The sequence below is a fragment of the Strongylocentrotus purpuratus genome, unplaced genomic scaffold, assembly GCF_000002235.5.
Source record: "Strongylocentrotus purpuratus isolate Spur 01 unplaced genomic scaffold, Spur_5.0 spur5_contig_858, whole genome shotgun sequence".
NCBI classification, from domain to species: Eukaryota; Metazoa; Echinodermata; class Echinoidea; order Camarodonta; family Strongylocentrotidae; genus Strongylocentrotus; species Strongylocentrotus purpuratus.
This window is the reverse complement of record NW_022145566.1, coordinates 1,732,095-1,759,963: the sequence shown is the minus strand read 5'-3', so window position 1 is coordinate 1,759,963 and position 27,869 is coordinate 1,732,095. Positions and strand designations below refer to the sequence as shown.

Here is a 27,869-nt window from a genome sequence, read left to right as displayed (position 1 = left end):
TCATGGAGTGGGGTGGGGGCACAGTTCTCAGGGGTCACAAGAAAGTAACAAGGCAGCTAAGCTAAGTACAGGCGAGTGATGCATCTTCATTTTCTCATCTTTCTTGTCACCTCTCTTCTACATTTCTCCCTACCATTCAATAGCACTCTGGGATACATATTTTGTCAACCCCCTCCCCCAACTGAATAAAGGTAACCTTTGACAGATCTATCTTTCATAAGGCAACATACACTACTCTCTCATCAAATCTACTTTCATATTCTCTCTCAAAGCATAGTTGGTGGTAGGTCTATGCTCAAAGTAACGTGACCCGCACGAACTTCACTCCCGACAAAACCGCTCCAACTCCAATCCCCTCTTCGTTGCACCCACAGAGAAATCAAAACATTGTCACAAATAATCGTTCGTTTTTCTCATATTTTAATTACATTTCACCACCTTCTTCCGTCTTCCTGCATTTATTTCTTTAACTGTACAAAATAGAATAGACAGGAATCAAGATTGCTTTTAAAGTGTTCACACTTACAAGCACTTATCCATGATGACTTCACATTCTGAGTCTTGTTTATACAAAATAATTTCTTTTTACACATACACGTTTTTTTTAAACCAGACTTTGCATCCCTTAAATCATATTGAACTGACAAGTACAATCACTACTAGTACTTTGTCCTGTATTAAAATTTGTTCGTATAAAGCGTTGAACTGATAGCTAACGAATAACATAGAGAAAACTTTATTTACTGAGCTGCTTGAAGCAAGTGTTAGTATCTCTCTACCTACCCCCAAATCGTTTACTCTCCATCGCTTTACGGGAGTCACAGACTGAGGTATAAAGACTATACATTATCACAACTACTACTCTTTCAAACAGACTAACAGTTTGTGTGAAAGTCCCCTCATTTTGTCCCATGACATACACATAATCTCTGGTATATTGCATTATACCAATCAACATAACATAAACATGTACACCGCTTAATCTTTAAAAAAAGACCACACAAAATATATCTTACACATAATACAGATTTAACTTTGCTCTTTAAAAATATATACTCTAAGAATATACACATTGACTACTGTTGTATATGAATTTACAATGGTTTATCAAAAGAGAAATGCATTGTGACTATGTTCTTTTTTTTTATCTCTTGACACTCAACACCAGTGTTGAGAATATAAGTTTGTCTTCTTAAACTTTTAGTTTCTTGCTTGTATCAAAATAGCTTTGTTACCTTGATTTTATGTAGCTCATTTCCTTTTTTTCACTTGGAATCATACTACTGGAATAGTTTCTGAATGCCAACTTCCTTTTCCTCATCATCCAGACTACCGAAGTCATAAAACAACAAAGTAATTTGAGTAAAATGGTTTAAAAAAACAAAAAACACATAAGACTGTGGTGGAATGCTATGAAATTATATTGTTCTACTATCAGAAAAAGAGAGAATGATCTAATAAAATAATATCTCCTGGAATATTGCTGAATATTTTGATTTCATGGCACATACCAGTTCAAATCAAACAAATTAAAGTCCTTTCTTGAACCAATTCATAACAATACTTCACATCTAGCTCTTTTACTAGGTGCATCTATCTGTTAATGGAGGGAGAAACCAATGATATTTGATCTTTCAATTGACTGTAACACTTTGTTCAGGAAAACTATTGTGTACAATACACATGTTCATTGATTCATCCAATTTTGTAAACTCAGTGAAAATAATTTGGCAACGTTTTATCAATCTTTAGATGATGAACCTGTGCATGGCAAATCCTAGTACAAGTAAATCATGAGATATTTGGCTTATATTTCCAGAAATTTAAAGTTTCCCCTTGCATACTTAAGGGGAAACCTTCACTTGTATCCCACAATCAATGCTTAATCATGAAGAAGCATCTGTTTACAGTATTGTAGTGTTTCTTGTTCAAGTAACATTGTTGATCTTGTCCAAGAGACTTACTGTGCTAAACCTTGCCAAGCTGCATTGCATGGTTACGGATAAAAAAAAATTATTAAAAGAATGTTTGGTTATCTTTGTTAAAACTTAAAAAAAAAATAAAGAGTACAAATATGTGAACCAAACCTTAGAAACAACTTTAAAAACACTACCTTCAAACCTCATCTCATGTATAAACCCTGAATACTTTGAATAGTACACATCTTTCACTCGTATCTGTAATGCATAGTAAAAATATAAACTTCAGTAAGTGTTAAGTAGATTATATCAAGAGCATTGTATTAGATCATGTAAGAAGCATGAATCCATTCGAATACATTCCTCTTTTTGTTTTTACTTGTTGCATAATAATATATAACTTACTTCCACATGAACTGTTGAGTGAGAAATGTACAAATTTACAAAAATATGAATTAGAAAATTACTCTTTATTTTATCTTTAAGCGTGAATGCCCATTTAGTCCACATTCAATTGAGTTTGTTTTCTGTAATCTCTTATACTGATGAGCAGTTTATAAAGCGTGCATCAAGGGAAACCACCTAAATACAAACATTCACTAAATGTGTTCAATCGGGTATTTCTTCCAAAAATAATGGTGATGGTCCATATAATTCACCTTGCATGTGTAATTATACCAACTCTATGGTTGGAATCAATCTTGCATATACTAGAAGTTGTTATGTTGGACTAGCCTTGTACATCATCAAGAACAACTTCTGTTCAATAATTTTGCATCTATTGGAATACATTTTTTAATGGTTTATCCACAGGTTAAGACTAATCCATTATGTTTGAAATTTGAGTTGCAACTGATTTTCCTTCATTTCACTAAAATAATATTTCAAAAAAAATACAAAAGTTTTTTTTCCCAATTATTCAAAAATCATTGCAAGTTCAACTTAACTTTTTTTTTTCTTCTGGCCATTCCCATTCTTTATACTTTGATGAAATTTCATTTTGATCGAGGCACATAGGGATTCTAAATATCAGATTAATACAAAAATCCTATCGAATAAATATATACTGTACAATTAACAAAATATCAAGACATTTCAATTCTACACTCCTATCTAAACATAGAAAATAGCTTGTATCTCTATGCACACCCTGATCATGTCAAACACTCAATATGCAAAATATCCTCATTTTTAGGCGTGAAAGTGAATCTTCCAGACTCACACCTGGAATGACTGGAGCTAAATCTGACCTAAAGTCCTAAACAGTACCCTCTCCAAGCTCCATTTTCCCTCCAAAAATGTATCTTTGCAGAAAAACCTGATATTTCTGTAGATGTTAATTGAAGAAAAGCACTTTAAAAGTGATTAATCTGACCTTGCATACATTACTTCATAACTAAAATCGTAAATACTCAAACATGTGAATACATTCTTAGCTTCTATGATTTGGATGGACGTATCATATTTACCTCTTTTCAGATACCATCAGCCTTAGAGGTATGACATTACATATAGCCGAGTCCTGTTCTATATTTATACACCATGTTTTCACCAAATGTTTGACAATGTACGGCTAACTGATTCATATGTATATTCATGCAGAAAGGTTCTCTCAACATATTCTTCATAAAACATAGGCAGGGCTTGAAACCAACAGGGGTCCGTCCATGCACATGAGCTCTAGAATTTAAACACCGAAACCCATCTTTTGAAATTTAAATAGGGTACCATGCATACCCCCCCCCCCCCATGTTTAAACAAAAGAAGTTAGTGAGTAGCCCTGTATAAGTAATGAAACATCATTGTGGCTATTGGCCACTGCTAAATAAAATTTCAGAATCAAAACGAGACAGAAATTGTTGAGTTGTTTGCCACCTTCCTGCAAAGTAAAGTATTCACTAAGATTACATGAACACCTATCATTCTGAACAACAGCATGATATGTCTTCTGAATTATATACAATAGAAATTACTCCCTTCGGTCGTTAGTCAGAACTTTATAATTCATAACATATTCACAATATAACAATTAAGTCCGAACCAAAGCATGTTCATAGTACCTGATTGAGGGAGAAAACATTAAATGGCAAGAGGTATTTCAAATTTGTTTTTATCATACAAACATAAATTGTTAAGTAACATTTTTTGCGGAGTTATCATCAGAGTACAACAAAAAATAACTAAGCAACAAACATACAAACTGTACTTGTCGAGTGCTACATAATCTTGGAGATAATGTCAGCCATTTTAGAACCATTGCAAGAGGCATAGAACATAATGCCAGTAATTACACCCTCTACATGACCTAACAAGCATGCTTCACAGAAGGAGCAGAAATATAGCATACTGTTGAAGCATGTTTTTCTTTTAAAGAAGATAAAAAAGCAGATGATAAGAGAAGATTTCTTCTAGATGTAGCTATTTGATTTGTTGCAACATGGAAGTCTACATAAAATCTCCAATAAAACTTCCAATGCTGCCATTATAAAATTATATCTTCATGAGCTAAAATTTCAGAATTTGTATTCTTTAAACTATAAGGGATTTTTAGGCAGGCATAAAATTGTAAGAATTACTGACACTATCAATTGCTTCTTCCACCTGCACTAAATGATTTATTACAAAGTGCTGTCATAGTATAGCTGGTACTATCTATAAGGCAATTATGCTATGCCTTGAACGACAACTTTCATTTCCTATGTAGCCTCTCATAATTGTGTATACTTGTGTGCTAAAAAGACTTTAAGTGGGGAAAACACCAGTCATAGAAGTGTAAAACATAGAGATAGCTTTTAGAGCAACTTCTTAAAGGAGAATTAGTCTTCAATCATTATGAAGAAGTTTAGGTTGACCCCACAATATAGCGTCATGAGCATGATCTACATGCCTTGTTCATATCAATTCACACATGTAATGGCATGTAGCACCCTGAAAGCAGTTCACCACTATCTAGTATATATATATATGGGAGAAGGCTGTACCTATCTATTCACTATAACCTTTTATTGCTTCTTCTAACTGTGAAGTTCACAATCACACTTCCCAGCATTTTTTCCATCTCTAGAAGCTTCCAGAATTAAATGGACGATACACTTTTCTACAGTCTGTCTAGGGCCTCATGATAACAGGCCTGTAACATTCAGATCAGGTATCTAAATGGAAATCAAACTCCCCTCTCCGACTGTCTGTTGAACACGTGCTGGCGCTGACACTGACACTGCTGGCTGGAGTTGTAAGCTCACTGGACGATGATGAGGTTGATGAGGACGCCGACGAGGACGTGGACGATGTCGACATCCATGAGCATGAGGTGGGGTCTGGGCTGAGACAGTGGCAGCCATCGATGGCACACCGACATGTGCCAGTCCGACAGGGACTCGTCGAAAGCTTCTGCTCAAAGTCTTTCAGCTGGCCCATGAAGTTGAAGTTGGGAGAGATGTTGGACTTGCGTTCCTTGACAAAGTCGTACGCGTCGTTGAGAGAGAGGCAGAGCTTCTGCATGAGGTATGCCACGGTTACAGTCACAGAACGGCTCACACCAGCCAGACAGTGGACAAGGATACCAGACTTGGCACGGCGAGCTTCGTCTGTAGACAACAGATTAGAAGAACAAATATATAAAAAGTCTGATTAGCAAACGATTTCACAATTTAGCATCATATATCTATGTGAACATTCTTCAAATGAATACTTTGACAGGAGTTATATTCCAACAAAATGAAAACTAGAATTACATACAAATTAATAAAAGTACCATAGCTTATGGATAGAATGAAAGAGAAATATAGAGCTAGAAAGAGACAGAAAAGGTTATACAAATTTTTTAAAAGCAAAAAAGACTACCACATTTGTTTATTTGACATACCGGTACTCGTAAATGTTTTTTTAATTAGAAAAGAGTTGTTTTTTTACAGTGGTCACTCCTTCAAACAGGAAATGGCAGACCTCACCAAACATTTTAATATAAACAACCAACAAGGAAACACAATTATTAAGTAAACACAATTGAATTATTTAACAAACAAGAGTTCGTCATCAATAACACATCTGTTTATATATGGGGGAATGAACAACAAATTTTGGTCACCTTTTCCACACAGCTACATGCATGTACAGATAATTTAAGGAAAATGCCATGTAGACCTACTTCATGTATCTCATCAAATTTTTCAATGCAAGATCCTCCCCCTTTAGGCAATATTTCTTATAATTCCATACTACCGATCTAAAAGTTTGAGTTCACCGCTTCATGAACCAAATTTTGACCAAGGCATCCAGTAATGCTTGTAAAACCAATTTAGCCTTAATGTAGTGGACATATACTACTCTGAGAGAAAGGGAATGGATGAAGAAAAAAAAATCAATCTAGACTCTTCAATTGAGACTTGATTAGACACAGTACCCGGTAATTGGCACAAGTATAACAAACAAACGTAAAGCACCCTAATACACATATAGGGGCTCTCCAGTTATGGTGAAGAAAAAAAAGAGGCGGCAACCTAGTGTCCATAAAAATGCTGGGTTGCCAAATTAGAGATGGGATCTTCCTGATTGATGATTCACCCTTTCTTCATCCATTTTCAAACAAATGTAAACATGTAATATTCCAATTAGTTCAGCTTTCAATTTCCCTCTAATTTGCGGAGAAACGACTTCCATTTGAATGTACTTTTCTAATAAGCAGACAATGGCACGGTGCGTACTGTGTAGCCCTCTCTGTATCCTCCTGTGCTTAAATTATGATTGTTTCCTTGATGCTTGAGGGATGAAATAACCACTCAAACTTTATTCATATGAGGGACAGCTTAATTGTATAGCCTTGTTTAATTTCCATTTGGAATAATCTTAAATTAAGAGTTGATCATAATAAAAATACAGGGAGTGAGATAAATGCAGTGTATTTGTAAATGCATCATCATGTTATCACACAACTGGTATAACCATACATTACACCAATCAAACTTTACATTTGGATTTTTCCATATTATAGTAATTAGAATCAAACCTGTAAAAGAATTGGATAAATCAATATCGAATTTATTGATGCTTGTTGGGAGCCAAAACCACAGGCAATTCCATCAAAATTCCATTAGTTTTCATCATTATGTGTGAATGTGTGTCACCTAGCTAGGACGGTAATGTGTAATAAGGTGACATAGCTGAACGGCCGGCCGCAATCATTAAGAGCGCAGACTAGCTCTGATCAGCTTATTATTGCAGAAGTAATGGGATGGCAAGGACGCATCACAAGTCTAGAGGATAATAGCTCATCATTAATGGACAATAGCACATCAAGGACGACAGTGGGCGTCAAAAAGACCGCCCATGTAAACCACCTAATGAAAGTAACGCCAACAACATGATAGCAACAAGGTCCACCATGCATCCAAAGCTAAATTAATACGGTAGTAGACCCAAGCAAGGGGTCAATTGAATATTGAGTGATGAAGAATTCAAATCTTGGCATTTGTAAGTAGTCAGTATTGATTATACCTCTTAAGGGTGGTGGAGTGGGTGATGTGTGTGTGTGTGTGTCAGGGGGGGGGGGGAGATACACATGTACCATTTGCAATTTTCCATTGGCCCTCGCCACCCCCCCCCCCCCCCCACCAATACTTTCTGAGTGTCTGGTACCTAATGCCAAATAATAACCACCACCACCATGGCCTTCAGTCACAGAGCCAGGAGGTGATGTGGATGTGGTCTGTAGAAATCAAACTAGTGTGGTGTGAAAATGGAAACGAGAGTAGGAAATGACATTGTAGAAGGCCACAAGTGCCAACAAATCGAATAGGAATATGTTGACAAGCAGGGTGAGTAGGAATTTAGATAATATCCGAATTTGTTACAATATTCTGGCATTATACTAAAAAAAAATCAACAAATGATAAACTAATTACGGTATCTATTTGTATACTAAGTCTCATTATTATCAGACAGAGGTCAATGAAGTTACCTCAGTCAGGTCACACATCTTCAAATCGGCCTTTTAAGTTATAAACACTGGACCAAAACATGCCATGATTGAAGGGATGATAGCTAGCAAACTCTTGAATGATCTGCATGATGTGAAAGCAGTGAAATATATAATTCTCCTCTTTCAACTACATACTTCAGCTCATATCATAGATGATATGTATTCATGTAGGGCCCCTACTTCATTAAAAATCCAACAGATGAAAACTGCTTTCATTGATCAACACATGTACTAGTAGTCAACATCTTTCATGTGAGGTTGCATATATTTCTTGTGAAGAATCTTCTGTCCAGATGCTGTACATCTATTATGCATTTTTTTATATCCTACATGTAACGCGCTCCCAGAGATGATGAGAAAAACAAAAACACCCGGATATAAGGTGGGAAAGTGCGGTTTCCAACCGAGAGTGAGAGATACAAAGAGCAGGAAGTGTACAGTCTCATTCAGACATCTCTAAACAGACGAGTGTTGCTCGATCTAATGGAGGAAAAAAAAATCGGGCGAAAAGGTTGCTGCCTTTCCTTGCGTTGTGTACATCAAGGTGCATGTTTGTGTGTATATGCATGCCTACATCATGATTGAGTCGTTGGGTTGGAGTTGGCGATGCTTAGTTTTGTGTGTGCCAAGTCTATGACTAATGTAGAGTACAGTTTTAGACAGGATGTGAATGCTTCCGCCATCAAGTGGCCACTTAAATACAGGTTTCGGTTACATGTAACATTCTGCGTGTGCCCCTAGCGAAGGTTGCATGTTAAGTAGCTGAACAGATGCATATCTACGGCTTGGGGAATTCTATATTCGGACAGAGTCACAGAGGGGAGTGATAGTTCTATCTTTATATCACTACAGGCTGAAATGCAAATCCCATCGATAAATGTTTTCAAGAAGTACATCCCTGAAGTACACAATCAACTTCATGATAGATTAGATGGGACATAGACCTCTGTCTTCCAACAATTTTCCATTAGACAGTAAATTAATATAGGAAACAATGAGAAATGTCAGAAACAAAACTGAAACAAAGGAAGGAAAGAACAGATATTTCCTTATTCATCACACTCAAAACATTAGACTTTTATGTAATTTCAAAGATTAAAAAATTACATGTATAATTAGTCTCACTAAGGGCCTATATACACAAATATCATACCTCTGTTGTAAACTACTGATTAAAAGATTTATGATTATCAAAGCAAGGGCTATTTTGTATTTGAATAATATTATCATCAACTAGCTATACCAGTAATCAAAAATTGTTTTACCTGTCACTTCACAGTAGTAACAAAAGAGGGATATAATAATAGAAATGTAATATTCATGGAGCAGATATTACAAATATTGGAAAATGGAAACAAGCTCAAAATAGAAAAGGTCTAGACATGTACATATAGGTGATTTTCCTTCATAAAAACTTAAGCCAACATTAATATAAAAAGGGGCCACCTAAAACACCACATTTCTGTTGATGGCCTGTAGCCTACCATACCTTGATATGTCTTATAATGAGAAATATTACAGCATCCTACTATGTTGAATACCACAGCATCTAAATTGTCAACAATGGTGCCAAACTGCCAATATGACAAATAAAATCAATAGGAATCTATCGCCATCTAGCAACTCCCATCTATAAATTCACACCTATTATTAATCTAAACTAGAGAAGCTATTCTCATGCTGAATCCGTTAATCTTATCTGTCTGGTGATGGGGGGGGGGGGGGGGGCAATTGTTAGGGAATCTGCTCATAAATCTACATGGAAATAATATCGTCGGTGAGGAATTACTGAGAAGTTAGAAATCACAGGACACAGGTACACAATTCTTACGTTTTAATACCAGGCTTATTCATAGTAATGTATTGATCTATTCTGTGGGACTATCATCTTCATTGTCATACCAGTTACATGTAGTTTCATGAAAAGGATATTAAATACTGTGAAAAGGTAATATTGTGAATTGTTAGTTTTTCCTTCTTGTGTGTACTGTGTAGTGACATTGCTTCATGTAACACTGCTCTCAAATATGTTATTATGTGATGCATTTTCTGTGCTTTTTGACTGCAACCTTATTGTTCGGTACAAATATTCAATTCTGCAAGAGACCAATACGGTAAATGCATCTTATCTCATCTTGAGAGATCACTGTTAAGATGGGCTCACTTTTCATTTACCGGGATCACAAACTCTCTTAATATTCATGCCACCCGCCTGCCTCCCCCCCTCCATTGAACACTTTTTTCTTATCCAGCTGTTGAAAGTAGGCCAGTAGATATACATGTAGATATAATCTTTCAGACTGACAAAAATAGCTGTTTTGAGGGAGAAAAAAATGAAGGGTTGATATTGATAAGCAGTATCGCGTAGAATCTGAACAAAGTAGTATAAGAGAACGTGGGCTGAACCCTGTTTATTGCTCTATCTGCATGCTGTGGTATTGAGTTTTCAAATGATAGTTTTCTGTCTGATTAAAATGGGTGGTTTCAGACATTTCCGTTTTCACAGTTTACAAGAACGTCAGAGTACAATGTACACTGAACGGCATGATGATGAAGACTAGGTGAAGACATACATCATACATGAGGATTCCATCCCTGCTCAGTAAATGAATGAATGAATGAATATTCAATTAAATGATTAAAATTAGTTTATATCCATTATTTTCAAATAATATGTTCCTGTCTACTCCACGTATCCAAGTAACCAAATAAAGCATGTGTTGTAAAGTATTTAAAAAAAAAGGATTACCATGCTGTTGATCAAATACATATTCGATTTCAGAAAGAAAACACTTCTTCACTGCATGGCCTACCGGTACTGAGTGGGGTATTTTATATTCTTGACTATCATATTTATTTCTCTTTCTGTCTCTCACATTAATCTCTCTCTCTCTCTCTCTCTACATAGCATCTATATCTCTTCCTTTCTCTCCCTCTCTCTCTCTCTCCATCTCTGTCTTGAAGCTCAAGGGCTCATTTTCATGGGATGCTAGCCAATGTTTACTCAGGCACCATGCGATTTCCGCACTGGTCTGTTTGTTTGTGCAATCTATACTCTGCCTCACATTTCTCATTCCCCGCACACAATGCAGGTATATGGCCGCTGTGCACATGCATCCATCGGCCAGCATCATCCCCTTGTGGTACAGACCGGATGCGAATTATGTGCTCAGACTTCACTCACTCTCTCTCTCTCTCTCTCTCTCTCTCTCTCTCTCTCTCATATCTATGCCCTCTATTCTATCCCTCTTTCTTTCTTTCTCTCTCTCTCTCTCTCTCTCTCTCTTCCTACCGTTCACTGTTTGTCACGCACACTACGACAACGTGTGTAATCAGCAACATGGAAGCGTGATGTATCCTGCACTCCCGTTCTCACCATCTAAGTATCGGTTTCTTTATATTCTCTCTCTCTCTCTCTCTCTCTCTCTCCAGTATTCTTCTCCATCTTCCCCTTGTAACATGTACAATGAGAGGATGTATACACACACACATTCTCACATCAGGGCCTTTGTGGGGCACCTGATTGTGGGGTATTTCTGTGCGTTCCAGATATACCTTGTGGTCCCCTACTAGTGGGGTATGTACAACCTGGCGATAACAACCCGGCGGTGTGCTTACGATGTTACCATAAAAAAGTGTGCAAGTTTTAGCACACGCTCACAAAAAGTCATTTATGGGGTACCACTTCTAATGCCCCGCAGGGCATAGGACACTGAATATACAGTCATTTGAAAGACTTTACTCTGTGGGGTCCTGAAAAAATACCCCACAAAGTAAAAATGCCTCACAAGGGGTATGTGAAGCGCACATAAAACCCCACAAGAATGCTGAGGTGAGAGCACACACAGACACCCTCACCCTCACCCACACCCACACACACACACACACACACACACATGCACCTTGCATCCGGCCTCCCCTCTCAGACTACAGGCGCGTCAATATTGAATGAGTACAAGCCATGAATAATAGAAGGCCGGTAATTTGGCAGGTTTTCGAGCTTCCCGAAAAATGTGTAACCTCGACCGCTTGTTGTCGCTCCCTCGTGTGTGCGTCATGCTCTTCGCGTATGTATATGCCTCCTTTAATTTTGTGTGAATGCTTGGATGGGAGGGTGGCATCTCATGATGTAATTACAGGGATCATTAGTGGTTAACGCAACCCTCATCTACTCATCAGTAAGGTGCTAACCTGTCACAACTAGGCTATTCAGTATTCTAAAATACGGGTACATCCTTCTGTTTAGTTCTGCAGGTATTCAATACTGATACATTTGTACTTGAGTGGTTGCTAAACCAATATCAATTCAATCAAACGAAATCAAAGCAATACCAGTAGGCTCATTCAAATCCAATAAAATGGCAGGACATTCCTTTAACCCATTATTTTATTCAAAAATCATATTTGTCATCTTTTTCTGGAACACCCCTTTTTTGCCAGAGTAGTTTATGCAGTAAGGTCACCTGGTTGACCTTGAGGAGGACTAGCCATTCTCTCTTCCTCTCTCTCCTGCTCTCTATCTAATCGGAGAGGACAAAGGTCAATATAACATAGGAAATCCAGCTTCCTCATTGGACACTGAGCAAACACAGAGGGTTTGAGTAAGTGAACCACAACTATTTAGTCCTCAGCTTCTACGAACCCCTCTCAATACAAGCGCCGCTTTAATACAAGTTGTCTTTTGTATATGGCTGTACGTTGGTTTGTACAGCACCACCATGCATGGTCCATGCTCCATGCACTGTAAGCATTGGATGAACATCCCAGTTTAAAATTACTTCAAAACAATGTAAACTGATGCCGATAGCCCAATACACTGTACAAAATATAGGTCTACAGTTGTACTCTGTGTGTGTAATTTGATGTTCTCTTATAAAAGGTCTCCTGAACCATGTTGTAAGAGCAATCGAATTTCATGTCAAGGAGCTTGTTCATATGAACCGTCCTTTATTACTACTCTTTCTCTCAATACTCCTTCTTTTTCAATTCATTTCAGTTCAAATACTACCGGTATCAGATTAAAAAAAAAAGTTTGGCAGCCATGGGAATTGAATTTCAAGAAGTTTTTTAAATGTAAACTCATAAACATTCAGCTTGAATAAACAGGATATATCTTTATCTGATAAGAATAATAATACTCTGCTAATGTGACACCTGCCATTTTAAACCCATTACGTGACAAAATATATTTGCTGGTAATTAATATGAAGTACAAAGGTGGGCTTATGGAGGAATGCAGAAAATAATCTACAAGCACCAAACTCCAAACTCTTATTCATTGAAATCAAACCCGATGACTAAATGGATTCGGGGGGGGGGGGGGGGGGGGGGGGGGGGGGCTTAATGATGACAATCAGAAATTCAGACCTGCATGCATTATTTGGGTGCCATAGCTTTTAATTCAGGAGGTGACAAGGGCTCCCTTATCATTGTAAATGAAATCTAATATTTGGAAGTCTTGCTACCGTGGCCTAAAAAAGATCTTTAGTAAAAGGAAGTGCTAAACGAGTAATCGATCGAAAGTTTCCGCTCTAGTCATATATATTGAGCTTCTAATGTCAATCTCTTCGTGGCAACTGTTCAAAATGGGCAACTTCAGGACACTCATCAATCATGAATACCAATACGAGTTCAGATTCCAACAAGTAGGTCCTATACATACGTGCACAGTGGCAGTTTCATAATATGTCTTTTAGGGGGCATTTAACTCTGAGTTTAAGGGTGCGTTTAATCGACACTTTTTCACCCTAGAATCACGGTTTCTAAAGACGTATAGTTTAAAACGCAATGCGTTCAAGCGATTTTTTGGTCGGTCGTAAAAATAAACGTGTTTGAAAACACAAACATGAAACGCTGGAAAAGATGCGTTTTGTATCATGATTCTGCAGAATCACGGTCGCTAAAATTCGATTGAACGGACGGAGTTTTCAATCATGATTGTATGACGGAGCCTGTTCCGGTTTGGGCAAAAACCGCGCGCCTGCTTTTCATGCAATTTGCGTTTACTTTACCATGCTCTTTATCGTGGCCTTTTCCGTTATGTTATACCTTGTTTTCCTTCTATCTTTTTCTCTTTCTGTCTTTCCTTATGTTATTCTTTGTTTCTTCCTTCTATTCTTATGTTATTCTTTGTTTTTTTCCTTCTATCAGCTTTTCTTATGTAATTCCTTGTTTTTATAATTCTATCACTTTCTCTTTTGTTATTTTTTGTTTCTTCTTTCTATTCTTATGTTAATCTTTGTTTTTTCCCTTCACTCACATTCTCTTATGTTATTCTTTGTTTTAATCATTAGTATCACTTTCTCTTTCTGTCTTTCCTTATGTTATTCTTTGTTTCTTCCTTGTATCACATTCTCTTTTTGTTATTCTTTGTTTATTCTTTCTATTCTTATGTTATTCTTAGTTTTTTTCCTTCTATCAGCTTTTCTTATGTAATTCTTTGTTTTTATAATTCTATCACTTTCTCTTTTGTTATTCTTTGTTTCTTCTTTCTATTCTTATGTTAATCTTTGTTTTTTCCCTTCACTCACATTCTCTTATGTTATTCTTTGTTTTAATCATTCTATCACTTTCTCTTTCTGTCTTTCCTTATGTTATTCTTTGTTTCTTCCTTTTATTCTTATGTTATTCTTTGTTTTTTCCTTCTATTCTCATGTTAATCTTTGTTTTTTCCTTCTATCAGCTTTTTTTTATGTAATTCTCTGTTTTAAGCATTCTATCACTTTCTCTTTCTGTCTTTCCTTATGTTATTCTTTGTTCCTTCCTTCTATCACCTTCTCTTATATTATTCTTTGTTTTTATAATTCTATCACTTTCTCTCATGTTATTCTTTGTTTCAATCATTATATCACTTTCTCTTTCTGTCTTTCCTTATGTTATTCTTTGTTTCTTCCTTCTATCACTTTCTCTTATGTTATTCTTTGTTTTTATAATTCTATCACTTTCTCTTTCTGCCTTTCCTTATGTCATTCTTTGTTTCTTCCTTATATCCCTATATCACCTCTCTTACGTTATTCTTCGTTTTAATAACTCTATCACTTTCTCTTTCTGTCTTTCCTTATGTTATTTTTTGTTTCTTCCTTCCATCACCTTCTCATTCTTTGTTTTATTATTGCGATCTATGCTCAAAACAGCAGTCGACAGTCGGCCGTAAACAATTCCAAAAAGCGCGCGCCGAAGTTGACCTATACTTCCTGGGTCAAACTGCGAGTGTGATGCGGAGTGGCTGGGCTCGAAATGAGCTAGAATCAGCGTTGATGAAAAATCGCTTGAACGCTAACCGCAGTGACCTCGTTTTTTGTAACGGCGTTTGATTTGTGATTCATGTTTGTGATTCTAGCTTCGAAAATTCGATTGAACGCACCCTAAGTATACGAGTTGGTGTCTTTGGGGCTGTAAGCAGATGAATTCTTCCCTTGTCATTTAGCCTCCAGAACCCTTTATATACACTTGATACTTTCTTGATTGATAAAGCTGAAATTCTAATATCACAATGACCTGTATTTCTCAAAAAGCAGTATTAATCCAACATGGTTGGCCAACTTGGCCACAAATATATCTAGTTTCTGTTTATCTACTGTAAATTTCAAACGTAGATTTGAACTTGCATTTTCTTTTAAAAGATTTCAAGCATACTTTCTGTTTCAAGTGGAAGTGTACAGGCAGTTGGATGAATACAGAACTCTTTTCTTCGAAACTGAAAGAATTATAATGTGTAGGCGTACTATCAAGAGTTTATACATGAACATGATGAAGTACAGCGGGGTGCCTGCCCAGTGTCATCCCGGCCTCCACTTCAAGTAAATAGTGGGTTTATTTATTTTATTACTGTACATGTTGATGATCTCAAAGTCAAAAGAGGGGAACTCACTGAGAACACGAAATGGGTCCACATTCTGTCATTCAAACTTCAAAGAGGAAAAGGGAAATGAAAGTTCATGCTGCGATTGCTGTCCAAAGATCAAGTAGATCATTATCAAATATGTTGTGATGTCTTGTGATATCATTAACAAATACCAAAAGAGTAATATTTACTGGATCCAAATAGTTCAAATATTTTATACCCATATCAAATGAGTATTGATTCAGTCAATGATTCATGTTCGAAGTGAATTCTATGATTTGTCTGTTCAGAGTAAGAAGACTTTAACTCTGTGTTAAAGGCATCATTTAAAAATGTTTAATTTGAGATGGACGGCCCTACGTGTTATCAGTGTCTGCGATATGGTGTAATATTGAAGCCCTAAAACAATTGTGCTTCAAAATTATCATGAAGTGCCTCAAAAAAGTCAAAATCCTTGAGTGAACTGTTTTACCATACTCATTTTCCCCAATAGACTGTAGTGTTATAAAAACCGTTAGGAAAGCGATTTTTGAAATTTTGATTTCCAATCATAAATATCTTGATAATCAGACAGGCAATCGGCTTGTAAAAGTCATGGGATTCCTAACTGACCTAAAGGTTTATAATTATGATTGCAGCATGAGCTAAATCCAGGATTTTGTTTCAGAATCTGAAGCAATGTTACCAAGTCACCTTAAAACTTCCAGCTCGGACACCCACTGAAAAACTGATAAATTAGCGTGGAGCTCCGGTATGCTGTAAGTATGGTTGTTTTTTCCACTTGGTACAGAATTCCAGATAGACAATCTGCTATCATTGATCTGGAATATTGATGACCAGTACCACTCTAAAGGTCACTGAGCCAATTTATTTATTGCATTGAAAATTCTTTCATGATCATCCCCCAACAATGTGCTAAACAAAAATCCTTTCATGTCCGAGCGATGTATTTGATATGCCTTGCAATATCTACTCTAGTCTCTATGCATTATACATGGAACTTGGGAGCTTTTTATGTTGATATATCGCACTTGTTAAAGTTATGTTATTCATGCAAGCAATGAAAAATCTTTTAGTATTAAAGTCTAGAATGACTTCATCCTATTTGCAACATACAGTCAGTGTACCAAGTGCAGTGTATGTGGGTGAATTTACAACTATAGATCTTCTGTAAAATAGAGGAGCTTCTTGAATTATTAACAAGCTCTACACTGTTACAGGATATTTTGAAAGTAAACATGGGCCAATGAAATGAATACATGTATAGAACTGTCTACAGAACTATCATTTTAAATATATGCAACTCCACGCTACAACATTTCCATGAACTTAATTGTTATTGGCTGTGGCAAACATGAACGTTTACTTGTCCGTGCAGGTATTTTAATGTTTGCATTTCGCATTGGACCTTCACTGTGTAACAGGTTACATTTCTGGGACTATATCCTAATATAGGTGTAAACGTGTTACCAAACAAGTCATACAAACAACATTTATAACATTAATCAAAAACACACATGGACCAGTGTAAGTGTCCTACTTTGGAATATATTTTTTTTGTTTGTGTGTGTGAATCGCTCAGAATTTTACCTGAACCAAATTATTGCTGTAATATTTACTTTGGATGGAAGCTAATAACTGCAATCTTTGCCTAAATTTACAGGTAATTGGGCGGTAATGATCACATCTTATTGTTAAGCCCTGTTAAGAAATCGGTACAGTTTCTAAAGAGAGGGGCTTAGAAAGGATAACCTTTGAAGGGGATAAGTGGTACAAAATATTCTTCTTTTCTTCAGCCTCGTGGCTGGCTGCAAGGATTTTCAGGAACCCCATTCTGCTTCTTAACAATATTGTAATGGTTAAATCTGTCCTGAAGTAAAAAGTTTCCCTTGGAAAAAGTTTGAAATCAGTCATCCGCAAATCAATGCACTCTGAATCTTCTGGGTGAAAAAAAAAATCATATGCTAGCTATTGTTGTGCTTGCGACTCGTAAGTCATTATGACAAAAACATGGCTTAAAAGAAAATGGGAGTTGCTAACAGAAGAGCCTTGGGGTACGAAAACACATAGAATGTACAAAGTCATTTGACCTCATCCCAAACGAGAAATTATTAATGGAGTTCCTTTGTTTCTTTTATCCTGAGGGAAGTGCCGTGTTCCATTGAGAGGCAATGAACCAAAACAAGCTCCCACGGAAAATAGGAAAGATTAGTGTTATGGTTAGGTAGTGGAGGAAGTCATAGGCTTATATTAAAAGTAGGTCCATGCTTAAATGTAGAGCAAATCAATGCAGTCAGTGTGCTGTAGTACCACTGCAGATCTTGTCTCACGAGACATGCAAACATTTCTTACTCTTAAGCTTATCTACGTATACAGTTCATCAACGTTTACATTACAATACTGGAAATACACTGAGAATCTCAAACTTGTTATGCCTTTTGTCCCCTACAATCCTTTTTAATGGACTATTATAAGGCCTGCATAATATATTGGCATACAGAAACTTGATCTTACCAAAGAGAGCAAGTAACTCTTTTTAAAGCTAAAGACCAGTATTGGAAATGCCCCAATTTCAAAAAATTAAATGGAAGCTCTTATTACCAATCATGTGAAAGAATATGTTTTGAATATTACATGATACAAATGTTGACAGGAAACCGCCTACTAATTGATATATTTGGTAAATTAGTGTATCTCTCGCCTGTTGAGAGATATGAAATGCACGTGTCGCGCACGTGTGTGTAGTCCCATATACATCTTTCTGTGTACAGTGCTTCTAACTTTATGAAGACTTGGCCAAATTTCTTATCATTTTGATGATTCCAGAACCTTGCAGTACATCTATGCTAGAGGATCAACCTTTTCTGATCGATTTCACAACGTTTCTTTCACAATGCAATCGCATGACCATAACTGGTCTTTAGCTTTAAGTCTTAGTCACAAACCAGGTACGGTAGTCGTTTGTCATTCCATGGTCTTCTCAGTTTATAAGTCCATGGTCATTCTAACTTCTAAGAAATGCCAAAATGAGAAAGAGGATACTCCTCTGGGGGGGGGGGGGGGGGTTGTAGAACTTTCACTCAACATCACAAAGCTTTTGTTGTCTAGGCATGCCATGTATTGTACTTAAATTTCATTTTCATACACCCCTTTTTCTCAAAGCATTTATAATCCCCTTTAGATTGGTAATGAGTGGGGTAGTGAGTTTGAACAGTCTTACAGCTACTCTTCATGTTCAAGAATATTTCTAGTTTCTACTTCAAGAAAATTGCATGCAAGTCATGATTGTTTTCGATTATCTGTAGAATTATTCCTCTTTAGTCTGTGTCAAAGTGTCTAAAGTACAAAGTCACTAAAGCTATAGTGTTGCTTGTGACTCTGTGAAAATGCCAAATGGCTATCAAAACTGTCTAAAAATGATACTGTTGCCTCCTATCATGTACTTACATGTAGGTCCATGCTCCTATGCTTTAGACTAGAAGCATTAAAAGTAAAATGTCAAGAACAGCTGCCATAGTCCCACATATGGCCTTGACCAGTGGGGTTTCCTTGTATTTGCAGGCACAAAGCACTGCTCTGTCACTGTTTTGGGGCGATGGAATGGAGTCAAGCCTGGCACTGAGTAACTTCTTGGTTGGTCAGTGACTGAGGGGGCAATAATGCCATTGACTAGAATGAAAGCTATGTCATTGCATTCTTGTAATGAAGGGGAATTCCGCGTGATATTTAGTTTAGTCACTGTATTACAATTCAAAATATTTGGTAATGATATTAAGAAAGTCTCATTTCTTATCACGGAAATTCATTACCATCACCAACCCTTATGCCAAATGGAAACTATTAGATACTGGGTCATGGGTCTTTTCTTTATGTCTCAATAGTGCAAAGAAGAATGGAATACAGCTATAGTATGAAGCTCAATGACATTTCGATACTTCTTGGTAAGCTTACAAAGACAGTTTTCAGACAACACTTGAGAGCCTGTGAAGTCTGGTTTCTATTTGAGAACATCGAAATGAGGAAAAGAGAAAAGAGAATCAAGGATTCTGTAATTTACACTGTATTGTGTTACTTACAAACATGTGATAAACATGTTGTAGTACTTCCATTCTAACAAGCCTTGCTGCTCAGCTAGTTTTGATCCGTGACAAAACAAGCTAAACACAGATAACCTGAAAGAGGGTTACCATGACAATAGTTTTGATATATGCCCTTCCCTTCGGTCATTAATTTTCTATGGGACATTCTATGCAGTGTTTATGACAGTAACTCAGATCATTTCCTGTTTCGATAGACCCATCTTGGAAACGTGATAAATTTATGCTGTTCTGACAAAAGGGCAAAACTGTTTCTAAGCATTTGTATTTATATCTATTAAATAAGAGATAAAAGAAAGATAGCATATCTATCAACAAATAAGTTATTGGTATCTATCTGGCTTCGCTGGTGTGATAGAAATATAGATGTTGATGAGACAGATTGTGCAAAACTTTAGTGCTGCAAAGTAAGATCATAAATGTTTATAACTTTATGCCTTAAAGCTTATCTGCCATAGTTTACAGGAGGGATTAGACCACCCTGCAAGGTCACTGGAAAGGTGGTTATCTCATCAACTCAGCTCTCAGTTAACATAAGAAAACGAGGATCATGGGGGACCAATGGTCACCGATTATGCATTGTTTGTTACATAGAGGGCGCAAGTAGCTACAAGTAACGCAGTGGGCCTTTAAAGTATTGATTGCTGATGCTTTGAAGAGTCTTTGCTAATTTGTATCACCTACACGTACATGTACATGGTGACTGGTGTAATCCAATCAGCAAAGACCTTTCAAAGCAGCAGGCATCAGTAAATATAGGACTATAGGTAATTAATGCCAATTAACAACCCACACGACTGGGTTGCCCCTTTAAATCATTATATACATACCAATAAACTCGATGGCTTCAGGAAAGAAAGCTGCCAGATTCTGACTCCAATGGTCCATGATAGGAATCTGCATGTATTTGATCCCATTGTCCTCAAAGCAGTTTGGGATGTTGGGCGTAACATTCAGAACATAGCGTATTCTCAGTTTGGAGAAGAGTTCAAAGTTTTCACAATCCTGCTTGGTTCCGAGGTACAGGTAGGGCAGGATCTGGGCGGGGTATCGGTTGTCCAATGGGGTTTCTGCTTGCACCAACGTCGTCTCGATCTTGAGCCTGTCGAAGCCCAGATCTGTGAGAGAACACTCGTCGGAATCGCTGTCTTCTGAAGTTTGGCATAAGTGAGGGAACAGTCTGTAGAATTCGCTAAAGCCACCTAAATTTAAACAAATACAGCAGAAAATAAGTTATAAGAACAATCTAGATGAAACATAGTTCATCAGGAAAAGATATCAGAATACAAAAATTTCAAATTTAGTACGCACAATTGCACACATATTCTCAGTAAGCTGAATTCCACTTTAATATTTCAGCATACAATAAAACCAGATACTGTCACAAGCTGAAACTTGCAAATCATTTCCTAGCAAATTGTGTGAATCTTAAAAAGTTCCAGATTAATAGAAGAAATGAAAGAACTTTAATAATTTCCAACCACATGTACCATTATTACTTTATTAGGTTAAGAGTTGATACAAACAGCCAAGAGAACCTAACCTACATTTTGATTCATTCTTTCATAGACTTGAAAAGGTTATAAAACGTGGGCGATATATAAGAAAACCTGAATACAAACATTGCATTCATCACACCCAAAGTATACAGCATGACAACAACATGACCTTTAAGCAAGCACATTTACACAATCTACACGTAGACAAAAAAATTCATCTTTAGATTTTTTTCCCACTGATTAAAAGAAGATAAAGATAAAAAGACCACAAGAAGAAGTTCCATCATGTTTTTCTGCTCAGCCTTTTCAATTATTCCAGACTCCGGATTCTACACAATGTGTGTGGGTGGACGGATTGGTTGGATGTAGAATGAATTGAATAGGTAAAGCTATGGAAAGAGCTCAGACTCCGGCCCACTAATCAATGAGTTCTCCTGAATAGGGTTATTTGCACATAACGCTCAGCTTAAAGCCTCCTCAATAGGACTCTCTTTTGCACCACCCATCAGCCAATGGAAAAAAAGTTTACAATAGGGATCTTCTCTCTTCCCATGAACAGGGACGAAAATAAAAGGGAGACCAACAAATATGACGAGAGAGAGAGAGAGAGAGAGAGAGAAAAAAAAATGAGAGGAAGGGATATGGTACAAAAGGGATGTACGTGTACACTGTACAGAGAGTAAGATATCATCTCTACTAGCATGGATAACTCTTTTTCAACCAACAAAATAGCTTAAGAAACATTCTAAAGTAAAGTCATACTAAACAATTTCTTTCTATTACGTATGCTGTGAGGTACACTGGTACAGTATAGAATAAGTTTCATAATATATAAATAGTACAGGAAGGAACACAACCTTAATGCATTCGATCATCACGGCGAAATTAATAGGAAGTTTCATAACTATGAATTATGACGAAAGGGGTAAAAATGGACTTTAAAAAGTCTCCTTTCAAAGAAGAAAAAGGGTTTGCATGTGTTCTCCAGGCTACAGGAGCAACTGGGGTAGTAAACATGCTCATGGGTAGTAGTAAACAATGACCTTTTGAGTCTTTGGATGAGTGACATGTATTCCTAAAATTAGGAAATAAAAGATCAAACGGTTGTATTTCAAACTGACAAAAGTCAAGATTTACGACATCCAGTCAAGGAGCCTCCCCAGTGGTAGAGGTTTAATTGGGAAGGCTTGGAATACATGGAACAGAGCAAAGTGAGTGGGCTGAGAAATACTGAGAAGATAGCAAGGGATGTGTATATATAATTGGGATGCCAGCCTGCTGATGCACATGGCAATGGCATTATGGCTTTGGGGACTCAAGTGGGCAAGTTCAGAGTATAGGTGCACAACCATACACAAACGCTACATGTATTGACAAGTGTGTTACGGAATAAGCACACAGCTTGTTCTACATGCTGCACGTACAACTCCATATTTTATGATCAGAGGAGTGAGGACAGAATGGAAATATACTTTTCACTCATTTTACTACCGTACATTATTAAATAGTACATGGCATGTAATATTTTACCATTGTTTTTTCCTTGCCTTTTCTTTGGTTATTACATCAATAGTTGTTTTTTCTTCTTCAATCTACCAATACTGCAAAGGTGATCTGGCATACAGGTAACTGTGCAATTGCTCATCAGAGCCCATTCAAAAATCTGCTGGCAGAACCCTTTTTTTTGCACTGTCACACAGAAATGTGACAGATCATAATATTCATGTGCACATACAAAAAATTAGTTTGATTAAGGTCTGATTTCAATTAATTCAAATTTAGAAACCCTTTGTTTACAAGGCCCAGCCATCTATTGACTATTTGTATCATCATATCTTTTTAAATAAAGTTCTAAATTATGTTGACATTGACGTACAAGTACATGTAAACTGGATATATATCTCTTGATGAATAAATATAATACTTTAAACAGGAAAAAGCAATCATTTTCTAATTTTGAGGGCTACTTCTATAATTAAGTTTACAAACAAAATAGAATTGTCACATGTCTGGGTGAGTTTTCTTTCATTGACAAGAACAAACTAGGAACATAATATTCCCTGGTCTTCAATGCTTCAAACTGAAAGTAATGTTTAGACTGAGATAAAAGAACATCATCTGTAAACATGGGGAGCCCTACTGAGCCAGAATTCCTCAGACCAGCGGCGAGCTTATGGGAAGGGGACTCTGCATCATGGAGGAAATGTGTTCTCATTTCTCTTCCACTAGCTCAACAGGAAATATCAACTCAACGGGGTGAACTTCAGCTATTGGTGTTGATGGAATTCCTCCGAGATTAAGACCAAATGTCAAGCACAAGAGGCGAAGTAACACAAGTCCATCCTATCCAATATGTACATGTGATGCAAGTGTTGTGTTAATACAGCATGAGGCAATTTGGATAAAAGGTTCGGCAAAGTAAAAGATGAAAGTTGAACTTTGTGCTTTATCTTCGAATCAAATCAGTCTCATAATTTGCTACCCAATCAACGTGTGTGTAGGCCTGTGCGTACAACTTATATACTCTGACATATCATTCACAGCCATCAATTATCATCACAATAATTTCCCTATTACAATTAGGAAAACATCCATACTTCAACCAAATTTCCAGAATGTTGAAAATTTCAAACATTTATATGACTACATGTACATGTATGGTTATGCATGGCAAATATCAGAAATGGTTGCCTTTTGATGTTTTGGTATGTAGATCAGATGCACTCATTAGTCACCTTATCAATGTAAACAGCAAAGTGATTACATCAATCATATCGCCAAAATGGTTCTTTAATGGTTTTCGTTCTATTCTCTTCATTGCTATCAGCCCCACAAATCCTGTTAATATTTCAAGTGCTAATATGATTTTCATGTTAACTGGAAAAATACATGTAATCTTGTGACTTACTCATTACCTTAATCAGATTTTCACTTCATACTTGATGTTTACACTGAAAATAACTAAAATTTTTCGTGTGTGTAACTACTTTACTTTCAATTTATTAACTTCATCATCACTATTTTCTCCTTTTTTTTCTTCTATCATTTGGTTTTGTTTACTCCCATCTGAGAACCACAGGTGTATCTTCCATTGATAAGTAATATACTATCATTGTTTGATTTCATCGATTCGCCAATAATTTCAACAATTCTTCTCTTTATTACCGTAATGTAACTTACCGTAAAAGGCGTAATGACATTGCAGTATTGAGTATAGCGAAATCCCAATTAAAGACAGAAGACACATGAAAGTGATACAGTATGAGGGGCTATCAATTTATCATGTCATTCTAGTATGATGTTAATCCATTTTTTAATAACACCAGCATCATGAATTTATTGAGTGTTTTTAAGTTTTAGACTCTGAACCTGTCAGTGTTAAGCCTTAAGGTGTGTTCTATTATTTGATCATCATTCCATTAAAATAAATAAATATGTAATAATCACATACTGTGCTGAACTTATCTCGATCAAACATGGTACAGTACATCACCATTAATTCACAGTCTTTTTTCGTTAATTTAATATTCTTACAAGGTACACTTATTAGCATGATTGGGTGATCTTTGAACTTTCATTATACAAGTTATATGAGCAGAATTGTCAAATCAATATTAAGACTATCACCACGATCACTGTAAATAATTATGAAGATCAAAATATACCCACCTCTTAAGTAGCTGACCCGATAACCAACTTCTTTGAGTCTCCTCAGCAATAGGACGAATGGAGTATCTGAGTTTGCATTGATGTTGCTCGAGTTCTCATCATATAAAATGAGAGGAACTTTGCTGGCCATTTTCACGAAAAGGTCCTTTCCTTCATCCCCTTGAATCAGACATTTCAACGACAGGTTCCCCTTCTGTAATCTCCGAAGAAGAATTCCCGGTAAGCAAACGTTCAGTGCTCCTTCTATATGCGCCCGACAGAAGGCCGAGTTAGGTCTGTAGTCCATGAGGAGAACTTGGCCGGACAAAACTTGCTCCTGTACCGACTTGGAACTGGTCCCGAAAAGTTCTGAGTCTTCCATTCCGAAGGACGACCTCTCAGGAGTCTGAGCGGGCATTATGTTCCTTGGTATCCCCCGAAGAAATCGGGTGGAATATTATTCCAATCACGAGAAAACGACGATGCTATCTCAGGCTTCTATTCGGATATGAAGAGGAGTTGATATACCACGATGAAGAAGAAAAGATGAAAACGTTTATAACTTGTGCACTTGTCATTGAGCGCGTATTCCTGATACTAGAAATCGAGAGGTACACGGATACGTATGGTGACTGGTATCAGTACACTGTGAGGGGTGCAATGCTATGCTGTATGGGTCGATGTGTATGGGGTACGGTGCAGAGAAGTTTTGAACACTGCTCCTTGTGTAAACATCCCAAATAAATTAGACGCGGGTTTCGGATGAGTGTACTGTATGGTTGACCCTCTCTGAGTAAATATCTCCCACATTGACTAGTTTTCGCTAGGCAACATGCATCGGGAAACGACTTGGCTTTGGGATCTTCTCTCAATGAATGAACAGACAATTGCCGATGCCGCTACTGCTCGCATACAGAATCTCTCATAAGTCGGAAAGGGAGAGAAGATACACTGCTCGCACCGTACCATAACATGCATGCAGCTCAAATGCGAGTAGTCCATGCACAATATTACCGATGAGGCTTTGCTCGCTTGCCAGGCAGTACGGCGCACTTTTTGATCTCGTATGATTGACAAGTAATTTGATCATGATCGGAAGTCACTGAAAATAGGATTAGGTACGGACCAATCAGCAACGGCGACACGGCAACGTCAGGCAGGTTCGGAATCTGCAACCATGGCAACCTTTCGAGTAATCCAATATCGGCCTTCCGGAGTCGTCCAAACCTATTTGTAGGGGAGACACTTCTCATCCATTAGAAAGGGACACCTTTTGCTTCAAAATAGAGAACATGGGAATGGGAGAGATGAAGAGAGAGAGAGAGAGAGAGAGAGAGAGGGAGAGAGACAGACAGACAAAGAGCCAGAGGGAGTATATATGGAGGTAGAGAGATAGGGGGGGGGGCAGCTGGATGTTAAGAAAAACAAAATTTATTACATGATTATTATTATTATTATTTCATTTTTATGCTGTTGAACTACACAATGAAAATAAATCGACCCCTGTTGTTATAACTGTTTTCATTTCGTAATGTGCAAAATTAAAAGAAAGTGGCATACCCATGGTGTAGCTTACTAATTTCTTCTCATAACCCTTGATGGTCCCTTAAAATAGAGATACAAATCTGTAGATGAATGTTTTGTCCAGTTTATGTGTTATTGGCTTGTTGCTATGTCGGGAATGTAATATGTATCGGGCTGGCAGTCATCAAGTACACTCAAGTGTGCATGAAAGGTATGGAAGATCGAGACTTTAGTGCCAAATCAAACAAGAAAGAAAAAAGGATGAACGTAAATTATGACGGCCCGTGTCCCTGCAGTACTCCATGACCCCTGTTTATCAGTAATGGAATGGTCCATTTATATTTGCCGGTGGAATGGGGGCTGGCCTTACAGTCCTATCCTTTACATGTCTTTTGAAAGACGGCTGCACATTCATGTCCAGCAAGCGATAACATTTATCGTCGAGTAAAATGTAATCACTCACGTTGTCTCTCTCTCTTCTGGACATTTCCGGGCTAAATCTCGTGAGAAAATAATGTTACTATGCCTAGATAATTACGACTGTCAATACTGTCGCTTTAATGATTTTGTTTCCTTAGCATGCGTTACTCTTTTTCTTTTCTCATTTCCCCCTTTTTCTTGGGGGGGGGGGGGGGAGTGGGGAGAGAATGTATCAATGTCAAGACGATAATCACACCTGGTTGAGGAGAGGAATCAGAAGAAAAGGACTTCTCAACACTAAAAATTTTGAAAGAAAAAATACAACCGATATATTAAATAGTAACAAAATACCGAGGGTAAATGATTCCCACGGGTTTCCAGAAATTGTGACATGTTTTATCAATAACGAGTTAGAGTTCGAATTGCCCCCATCCATTACCCCTTTTCCTCCAGAGTATCCTCGAAAATTCTGGATATAATATATACTGTATATTTATGTAAATGCGGAATATTTCAGAATGTGAATACTCATAAGTGAGGGCAAAATTATTCCAAGTTACAATATACAGAGGCCTGTCCGTTTGTAGAAGTGAATGATATCATGGATTAAATGAAAGGTTTAAACAGAACGAGTGTGTGAATTTGAATATTAGGACACTGCTATATTAACGTTTAAATTTCAGAGAGAGGACAAACATGAAATCTGCAAAGTTCTACAGAAGTTGACGTTGGTTGCAAAAGGGACATAAGGGACATAGTATCTACAATATCACTGTCACAAGATTTCAAGACGCAAATGCTTGTTTAGATATCTTTACAGGACTTTACAAGTTTCCACGTTAATTGGATAACATCCGCGGTGGTTAAACACCGGATTATCTTTAATACCACACCATATATTTAAGGACAGGTTATATTTAAAAATAGGTTACCGCCGAGCAC

General features: G+C 37.0%; 1 protein-coding gene across 1 annotated transcript; it reads right to left on the bottom strand.

Annotated features, from left to right (window-relative positions):
• Positions 1-403: 403 nt before the first annotated feature.
• On the bottom strand, positions 404-26,064 carry LOC589648 (dual specificity protein phosphatase 6). Its single transcript, XM_789284.5, has 3 exons — positions 25,005-26,064; positions 20,667-21,038; positions 404-5,506 (listed from the first exon to the last, which is right to left on the bottom strand). Exons 1-3 carry the CDS (start codon positions 25,399-25,401, stop codon positions 5,064-5,066), a joined length of 1,212 nt encoding a protein of 403 aa, XP_794377.1. The 5' UTR covers positions 25,402-26,064; the 3' UTR covers positions 404-5,063.
• Between the last annotated feature and the right edge of the window lie 1,805 nt (positions 26,065-27,869).

Coding starts and splice junctions, on each gene's coding strand:
- LOC589648 (XM_789284.5), bottom strand. CDS start 25,401: ATGCCCGCTCAGACTCCTGAGAGGTCGTCCTTCGGAATGGAAGACTCA. Junction 21,039..25,004: donor TCGGGTCAGCTACTTAAGAG/GTGGGTATATTT, acceptor GTTTAAATTTAG/GTGGCTTTAGCGAATTCTAC. Junction 5,507..20,666: donor TGAAGCCATCGAGTTTATTG/GTATGTATATAA, acceptor TGTTGTCTACAG/ACGAAGCTCGCCGTGCCAAG.